At 42.4% G+C, this 9,836-nt stretch overlaps 1 protein-coding gene across 1 annotated transcript in view; it reads right to left on the bottom strand.

The window, feature by feature from the left end:
* Positions 1-1,502: 1,502 nt before the first annotated feature.
* The window catches only part of ATG14 (autophagy related 14), a 35,155-nt gene continuing 26,821 nt past the window's right edge, over positions 1,503-9,836 (bottom strand). Inside the window, exon 10 of the mRNA XM_041759477.1 lies at positions 1,503-4,431. Within this exon, the coding sequence (XP_041615411.1) occupies positions 4,125-4,431 (307 nt within the window). The 3' untranslated portion in view covers positions 1,503-4,124. The remainder of the gene's footprint in view (positions 4,432-9,836) is intronic.

Raw genomic sequence — 9,836 nt, 5'->3', positions numbered from 1 at the left:
GTGTTCTTTTAGGAAGTTTTATGGTTTCAAGTCTTACATTTAGGTCTTGACTCCATTTTGAGTTTGTGTGTACATAAGAAAGTGGTCTAGTTTCAGTAGCTATTCAGTTTTCCCATTTAGACGGTCTTTTCCCCATTGTATATTCCTGCCTCCTTTGAACAAAAATTGACCATGTAAGTGTGGGTCTATTTCTGGGCTCTCCATTCTGTTCCATTGATCTATTCGTCTTATGTGCCAGTACCATACTGTTTGATCACTACAGCATTGTAGCATATCTTGAAATCTGGATTTATGATACCTCCAGCTTTGTTCTTCTTTCTCAAGATTGCTTTGGCTTTTTGGGGTCTTTCATGATCCATACAAATTTTAGGATTATTTGTTCTTTTTTCACCAGATCCTTGGATTGTGCACTGGTGGTGGCTTTCTCTCATTGAGCATTTCATAGCTGAAGTTTGGATGATTTACTGAAAGCCCATGACATTTTGTTGGCGTACTTTTTGATGACCACCCAACCACTAAAGCAGTTATCCTTAGTGCTTCCCATCTGCTTCACCCTGATTCCTGCATCAGCCATGATGTAACTCAGGGGCTGGGAATCTGAGTATGCACTAGACAGGAGCATGCTTTAACCTAGGGAGGTTGAAGAGCACTGAAACACATGTTCTATTTGGGAGACTTTCCCTTTCCTTGCCGGTTTTCCTCCTGCTGCTGGGCTGCTTTCTGCGGCCAATGGTTTTCCTGTAATCACTCTTGGTATCCTCATCAACCTGCAAGTGACCCTCTCTATAATCTAACCTGAAAGGGGACTGGGGGCAGGGTGTGTGTGTGTGTGTGATTCTCCAAAATGACTTGGTTTTCCTCTCAATAGATCCACCCTAACTCTCATACTTCACTTTCTTTCTTGTCCTGAAGAGAGTCTGGGCAGGTTCCAAATGGGCAACCTCGAGGTCCCCATCCCTTCCTCCCCACGTTGCTGCTATGATACACCAAGTCACTGTAGTGCACATGCATCATATGATGGCTACAAAAGAAAAATGCATCTTTAGAGAAAGTATGTAAGTGGTTAGTAACTAGTTTTTCTCAGCTTACCAGAGATACCAGAGATGAACCATTATTAATACCACCATGAGCTCTACAGTTTTTAGGATTACCAGATATTTTTCCTTACCTAGCAAAAAAAGTTCTTTTTTTAAAAAAAAGATTTCATTTATTCATGAGAGATAGAGAGACAAGCAGAGAGGCAGAGATACAGGCAGAGGGAGAAGCAGGCTCCATGCAGGGAGCCTGATGTGGGACTTGATCCCGGGTCTCCAGGATCAGGCCCTGGGCTGAAGGCGGCGCTAAACCCCTGAGCCACCCGGGCTGCCCACAAAAAAAAACCTTTAAAAATTACCCTACAATTTGTATAAAACATTCTAGAGTTAAATCTCATTTTTGCTACCCTCAATGTATCAATAGAAACGAGTAATCAGAGCTTGAAAAAGACACACATATTAGCAAACTATTGTTAAAAGATTTATTGCAATAATACAATAAAAGTTTAGAAAACATTTGTTATGACTCAAACTGGTTTGGAAGTCGCAGAGTAATGGGAAATTCCTGCAACATGACACCACAAGGATATTCTCAGACACTGTAGTTCTTTTAACAACAGCATGCCCCTGAATGTTCTTTCCTAAATTATCGATACATGAATCCTTAGGTGAATCCTGTCCACTACCCCCAATGTTGACATACTGTTTTTCCCCTTAACTTACAGATGTGCAAAACTTCTCTTATATTCCATTACAAAAAAAAAGTCTTTAATAGACCATTTTAAGCAGCCTAGTTGGTGCCTGTAGGTTTTTATCAGTATTACCTTGTTTCAACAAATCATTTTATATGGAAAACATAACCAAGTTCTATGGCTTTTGTTTAAAAAAAATACCAGCTTCAATTTTTTAAAAAGCTGTTTACATATGGTTCTGGCACCTACATGAAAGATTTTAATGAGCAGCAAAGAGAGTAGGAAAAAACAGTGGTTGAAATGTATATTTAAGAATATTTACAGGGTGGATCCAGTGCAAAATAATGAAAACCAAAATATCTCAGCAGTGTAAGCCAGTATGTTGGTGTTCAAAACCACTAACGGGTTTGATCATTTAATCCTAAATAAAGTGCCTCTAGTTGATATAAAAAACAACAAAATACACCCTATCAATCCCTAATTTCCCATATCCTTGTAAGTTTTGTTGAATTACTCTAGATAGGAGTTGTGATCTCTGGATTCTATTCTTCAGTTTGACCTCACGAATTCATGGTTTCGTAACAGGCTTACTTGAGAAAACCATGACAACTGTGCATCTTTTAGCCAAGGTCAATCTCTATCCCCAAGCCCCAAATCTGTCTTCTGTCTTCTCTTAGCTCGAGACTAAGCTCTTCTTTTTGAGGGTTTGAAGTGCCTAGACAACCCTTATCTCATGGGATTTTAAATTCATTTGGTATTTGTTCAAGCCTACCTACCCATTCCCTGTGAACTTCAGACCTGGCTGGTACAATGCTAGCTCAGCAATCATGAAGCTGTACCCGGCACCACCGATTGAGAACCCACATGGAGAAAAGCCTGTTTCCTCCCTCAGTGGAAAATTCATAGTCAGGGAACTCGGAACTCCTGGATAGGATAAACACCCTTCTTTTGCAACTCTACCAAACATTTCAATATAACAATAGCAAAAGCTACATAGCACCTCGGCAAAGTATCAACTATAATAATTACAAGAAGAAAAGAAGCTAGGGAAGGGCACGTCTCTGAATGATTTATCTGAGGTACTGTCATGCTAATCACACTAAAAAGATATGGTAATAATGCCTGTTAGGAATTTTTCATAGGATTTCTATTTGTAGTTGTTACACAGGATTTTTTTTTTTGCAATTATTAAAAATAAAAAACTACTTACATATTTGTACATAATGCCTCTCTACAGTTTTCTTTAAGATTGTCACTAAGAGAATGACAAGACAGATACATTAGCTGAAGATGATCTCTTGGTGAGGGAAAATTCTGTCCGATAGAGAAGAGTAGTATCAGCTATGATTTGCTCTGCATTTGAGTGCAGGTAGTGATTCTAGAGAAATGCCAACCTCTAAGAAAACAAGATGGTATTCCCTGGGAAAACCTGCCACTTACTGAATCCCTTCAAAAGAAACTAGGACACTGGAAGAATGACCAGAGGCCATTTAGTTAAGTGGCTTTTATAACCTTAGTGCCCAGGCAGACAGCTTACATAGGGGAATGACCTTAAAATGACGATTTCAAAATGCACAAAGTGTAGATGGTAGGAATTTAATAATCTATGTAAGAATGAACTTAATTCCCTTCAGAATATAAGAAAATAGTTTTTAAATCTCCAGGCCATCATTGCAGCTGGGATTTCTTCTGTTCATGGATGTGGGTCCAAAAATAAAAAAGACCTTCATTTCTTTGGTGTGTGGGAGAAAGAAAAACAGGAATGTCTGACAAGCTATGACAGCAGCAGCACGAGTGAAATAATTTTTAAACTACCCCTCCCTCCATTCCTCCCCTTCCAAACAAAACCAAAATCCTTGACTTAAAAACCAAAGATGACCAAATTCTAGAGAAATCAAGTATTTCAAATTGCCTGCTGGTTCTCTGTACAAAAAATGATGGCATAAGCACAAACTCATGTGAAACAGTTTTTATCTTTCAAGTCCTAATCATCAGGAATCACTTCCTTGTGATTCAACCTCTAAAATGTAAAGTGTTCAGGAACAGTCTCAGCGACACAAGATCAATGTGTCAGCCCACATCTGTGGGTCCTGTGGCCCATGACCGAAGGGAGCCCCAGTGAATTTTCTGCTTTAACAGAACAGGACGCACACCCTGGTCTTTCTTCTACCAATATGGGTCTGGCCAGAAGGACCTCTGACCTGTTGTTCTATCATAAGTGTGAGGGTCACTCCCATTGGCCATTTGATACGTAGAAATGCTTGTCTCCCTGCTTTAAAAAAAGCCCAACAGTTTAACCTCGTTTTGTTCCAGGCACTATCTTAACACAAAATTTACTAGAACATAGTGGAAGAACAACTTTCTCGACACAAACCTGGTGTGCTTTGGTCCGTGCGCATTAGCGGTGTCCGGTGTAAGCCTTAAACCAGGAGGTCACGGAGGCTGCGGCAGAGGAGATCATCCCACCCGCACTGCTGCTTGCGATCGGCGGGGACACCTGGCTGCTCTGGCTCTGGGAGCCTTCCACGGGCTGGGAAGGGATATCACAAAATCGGGGGCTCGGCAAGTTCTCCCAGTCTGTGCCCAGGTCGGTCTCCTCATCACTGACGTGCTCATCGCCGCTCTCATCGGATTCACCCGCGACGCCGGGGTCCACGAACTCCATGGACTCCTCCAGGTCTGCTCTCACTTCAAAGGGCCCCGACCTGTGCACACACAGCGAGGGGTCAAGACAACCAGCATTGTGACCACAAGTGACAGAGGCCTGACGGGACCTAGGAGGCCCAGAGCCACCACTCCCCGTTTCCCAAGTCTGCACCATATCCCCCGTCGGCCTCTAATTGTGCTGTGCTTCACTTAAATAGCAGCCATCCAGGTCATGGATAAAACCTCAATACCACATCGTCCCTCAATTCCACCTCAGTGACGGGGGAAGACCCTGGATGGAAAACCCATCCACTGGGACCCACCATGCTGGCCCACAGCACAATCTCCTGTTTAAACAACTGCACACTATCTATGTATTCCAATGAGATGGTCCTGACAAAAACAGTCACTTGATGTACACTCTGGTGTATTATTTGGTGGAACAAGTAATAAATGGTGTAGAAAAAACATACGGGTGTTCTCTGAATATGGAAGCCTCCGGTTTCTACGTTCTTATGACTCAAAAGAGCTAACTAGTGTGGTGGTATGTACAGCAGCCGTGCTTCCTTGGATTGGTGTCAACAGCAGGTTCCTGGACACATTTTAAGATAGGATCACATAATTCTCTAGGGGCACATTTAAGACAGGATGAGATATAACTATTTAGAATATAGTCATCTGGAATAATCCATATTTCTGTACCATATTTTAGGAGGGAACTATTCCCCAAAGGTCCCTGATAACATCATCGTCTCCAAATCTAAGAACCTTTCTCAGGCCTCCCCCTTGGTGAGAGCTCATCAGGGCCACCGTGGACCTGTGTCTGCAAACCCCACCAGGCCTGCTGCTGAGCTTCCCTTTCCCCCTCGGCTCCTGCCTCAGAAGAGCCAGGTGGTGCTGCCCCTCCCCAGGACTCCCTGTGGTCAAGGTCCTCTGGCAGCCCTCTCCCTCCACCCACTTCCCCCAGGATAAGGACACATGCCTCAGATAATTACTCGGGGGTAAATGACAGTGGCCAACAAAAATAAAATGAGACACATCCTAGAATGATTACAGCCTGCCATTTTAGTCTATGGTCCAAAATGCTTTGCGACCTGAACGATGACAAAAGCCTGGCACTGGCCTCCAATGCACATGTGTACCTTCTGACCCACCTTCTCCAGGTTCCTCCAAGACAACCTTGCCTCTTGGCTGAACCAGCAACAGTAGCAGCTAACATTCCTGTCCTGGGCATTGTTTTTGGGGCTTTACAAATATTCATTAAGTTGGAAGATGCACCCGCACCACAGGGTGTCCCTCTGTCCTCTTGGGGGCAATTTACACCTAAAGTGCTCCTCTGACCAGGGGGTCCCAACTCTAGGAGGCCTCCAGCTAGCCTGAAAAACCTTACTTTGAAAGAGGTGAAGGCAGCAGGAACTGGGAGACTCTCCTCACAGCCCCCTTACCTCACCTGCAGTTTTCCAAACAAACCAACCACTGAAACCAGAATCTTAGTGGAGTATCCCTTTCCTGTTTCCTTAAAGGTTCTCCATACAATTCATTTATTTTCTCTTTCCCTTTTCTCTTTCCCTTGGTAAACAAGTCTACTCCAAAGACTTTTTCCCGACACCTCCCCTTCCTCCTGGCTTCACTGCCTGCCAGAACTCTCCATCTGAAGGCTAAGCTATCGGGCTCATCTCTGGCTGAGCCAGGTGACCCATCTCAAAACAAGCCTCTGGGCCTGCACCCTCACGCTCCTGCCTGGGATCACCAAAGCAGCCCCCTCTGATCCTCAACATATACCCCCAGCTCAGGTCCTCACTGCACTACCACCTCTTTGTAGCCAGGGTCTGACTCCAGTCTGCCCCGCCCACCTCAGCTTGCCAGAGAGCTGCCTTTCTCTCCTGTCAGGTGCCTACTAAACATATTCACCACCGAAGTATCTTAGCCGGGTTCCCACCTTTCCTCAACACAGGGCTCTCTCGTCCTGCCTGTTGAGCTCTGCTGTCCAGGGGCCTTAGGACCTCGCGCCAGATGAAGCCTTCCTTCCTGCTAGCTCAGAGGTATAGCCTGTTTTCTGTTCCTCTTTGTTGTCACCTTATCTACAAGCATGAGACTGCCACTGTCCCGAGACCCCCTCTCAAAAGGTTTTCCTAGGGGTCAGGCAGGAGTGATACTGAGGGGCTGAAGCTTGGTCAGGGGTGGGGTGGGGGATGGGTGATGATACTTCCTCTAGGCAGAGTCTACTTGACATGGAGCAGGTACTCAAGTATTTCAACTGAAAAAATAAACCAGTGGATGATTCCCAAAGTGGTCAGTTGGAGCAATTTCTGTTGCCCAGCATACCCTGAGCCACACACATCACACAAAATTAGCAAAAGAATTCAGTCTTTTATGCTCAATGTCATCATGGAATAAAGATTAGTAATTTTCTCAAGATGCTGCAGGGAACTGTTCTTACCAATTAAGGCAACAAAATGATCTTTTTGGTTTTTAAAACTCTCTTTTGCAAAATATCTTATTTCAAAAATATTACCCAACAAAATATACAACATCAAGAATGAACTCTAACATGAACTATGCACTTTGGATGATAATGATATTAAAGTAAGCACCATCATGGTAAGGACTGAATCAGATAAGAAAAATCAAGACATTAAATCCAGATAAAAGCAGGAAACTGCGTGGTCTCAAAGTATCTCCCCACAGATGACTTCCTAGTTGCAAGGAAGGAAAAATCTAGGAATTATACAGTGGAGAGGTGGAAAGCCTTGTGACGAGGTGATCAAATTAACATCACCAATGAGGGACGACAGATGGCCACTGTGGCCTCCAGGGTGTCTAGAAACACTCCTGGTCCAGGCGGTGTTCCAGCCTAGAATGCACGGAATTCCTGAAAAATCACTGTAAGGAAATATCAAATTCAGAATGAAAGTTCTATCAATACAAAGGGGGAAATGTTAATGTCATAAAACACAAACTGGCTGTGAAAATGTTCCAGATTTAAAGAAGACTAAAGAAACACAGCAACTAAATCCAACACCAGACTCTAGATCGGACCCTGTACTGGAGAGGAAAATGCTATAAAGGACGCTAATCTGGTCCACAGACAAAACATGCAGATGGGCAGTAGATTAAAGTATTGTATCAATGTGAAATTTGCTCATGTTGGTAACTGTACTGTAGTTAAGCAGGAAAATAACCCTATTTTTAAGAAATACACTGAGAAGTATTTAAGGGTCAAGAGCTATGATATATGTATGTAACTTACCTTCCTCACAGGGTTCAGGAAAAAATAATGTGTCTTTATGCAGATACACAAATGATAAACAAATAGGGTTAAACAGTAACAAAGGTGAGTCTGGGGTAAAGGGTATGTCTTTACACTACTTTTATTTTTTGCAATTTTGAATATTTTTGCAAGGTTGGATTTATTTCAAAGAAAAAAAGGTTTACGTTGGATTCTGGATGAGATCCTCAATTCAGCTGGTCTCCATGGAAATAGGAAGTCCCACCCAGATTCCAGTAACAATCTCTGGACAGCCTTGATTCTGACTGAGGCACATGCGAAAGGGGACTTCTGAAGCTCTAGCTCCTAGCCTCCTGGCTCACAGACCACCAACTTGGATGTAATGAGCCTTGCTGTGTGTGTGTGCTTCTGTTGCACAGACCCCTACCCTAACTAGAGAGCTGACTCAAGGGCAAGCCCAAAGAAAACCTCAGACCCTCCAAAGAAATCCACCCCTCTGGGATCCCTGGGTGGCGCAGCGGTTTAGCGCCTGCCTTTGGCCCAGGGCGCGATCCTGGAGACCTGGGATCGAATCCCACGTCGGGCTCCCAGTGCATGGAGCCTGCTTCTCCCTCTGCCTATGTCTCTCCCTCTCTCTGTGTGACTATCATAAATAAATAAAAATTAAAAAAAAAAAAAAAAAGAAATCCACCCCTCGAAGAAGAGGGCCTATTTTTCTGAACCACCACCAATATTGGATGTCAGCAGTTCTTTCCATGTTTGCCCAATTGCTGTGTGAAAACTGGAAAGCTGTTTTGAATTCCGCTTCTTTATTCTTAATTGAGGCTGAAGATATTTTTCATTTGAATACTGATTTCTTGCATTTCTTTTGTGTGAATTCCCTGGATTAATCCTTTGTCTATTTTTCTATTAGGTCTGCCTTTCTTTTACAGATTTGAAACTTTAAGTAGTCTAGACTTTAATCCACTGTCTGATGTACAGGCTGCAAAACATATCTGTTGCTTATCTTAACTTTATGGTATCTGGTATTTTACCAGAAGCCTTTAGAGTTTACACAGTAAAATATGTAACTCCTTCCCCTTCATGGAGTTTTGGGTTTTGTGGCTTGCATGGTAATTCTCTTCCCACCCTGTGATTATAAAACATTATCTTTTCTCCTAGCTATTTTACAGGGTTTTTTTTTTTTTTTTAAATAAAATAAGGCCTTTTCTATCATCTGGAATTTATTTTTCTATATGGAATGTAGTATGCATCCAGCTCTGTCCTTGTATGAATACCCACCTAGCCCTGTTATCAATCTATTATTATCTGGTTCCACATGCCCCACTATGACATGTTATACTCCCTGCATGGACAGGGCCTGTTTCTGGACTCTCTTCTCCTCGTCTAATTGCTCCACCTACTTGTGTGCTAACAGCGCCTTGTTTTAACTACCTTTATGCTATGTTTTCAAAGGGGCCAAGCCCATCCTTTTCCCTTCTTTCCCAAATTTCCTTGCAGCTTATGCTTCTAGTTAAATTTCAGAATTAGCCTGTCAAAATTCCATGAAGTATCTGTTCAAATTCTGATCACGCTTCCCTTTTGGGGAGAAGCAGCATTTTTATAATACCCAGCCTTCCGATCCTAGAAAATCCTGAGGATCCCTCACTGCCTCAGGCCCTCTTTTATTCAGTCCCACACTTCGTATGGTATCTGGCAGACACTCAAGAAAGAGGTGTCTTCAAGTTTCATATTTTCTTTACATGGTTTGCATATATTTTGTAAAGATTATTCCTATATAATTTATAGTTTGTACTGCTACAGTAATGGGGACCCTTTTCTCATTACATCTTCTAGCTAGTTGTCAGCATGTGAGAAAGCAAGTTCTTTTGGATGTCCAATTCAACAATCATACCCTCTACAACAACATCAATTTAGTTTATTTTCTTTCCCATATAAGTATACCTTACTTCTTTGTAAAACTGTTTTGCCTCACCTAGGCTTCCAGAGCGATGTTAACTGGCAGTGACAACAGGCATCCTCTTGCTTTTATTAAACATCCATGTAAGGAACATGTCATTAAGTATAGTCTTTTCTGTATGTTTATGATAGATACCCTTTACTAATTATCTATTTTTGATCTGCAAGTAGTTTTCTTTAATTATTAATGGGAACTGAAATTTATTTTCTGCTCTCTGGCATCTATCAGGTTCATCTTTTTTTTTTTTTTTTTAATCTGTTAATGTGATGAAATAG

This window comes from Vulpes lagopus, chromosome 6 (genome assembly GCF_018345385.1).
Source record: "Vulpes lagopus strain Blue_001 chromosome 6, ASM1834538v1, whole genome shotgun sequence".
NCBI lineage: Eukaryota > Metazoa > Chordata > Mammalia > Carnivora > Canidae > Vulpes > Vulpes lagopus.
The sequence above is the reverse complement of the archived record's forward strand: the minus strand, read 5'-3'. Positions and strand labels throughout refer to the sequence as shown.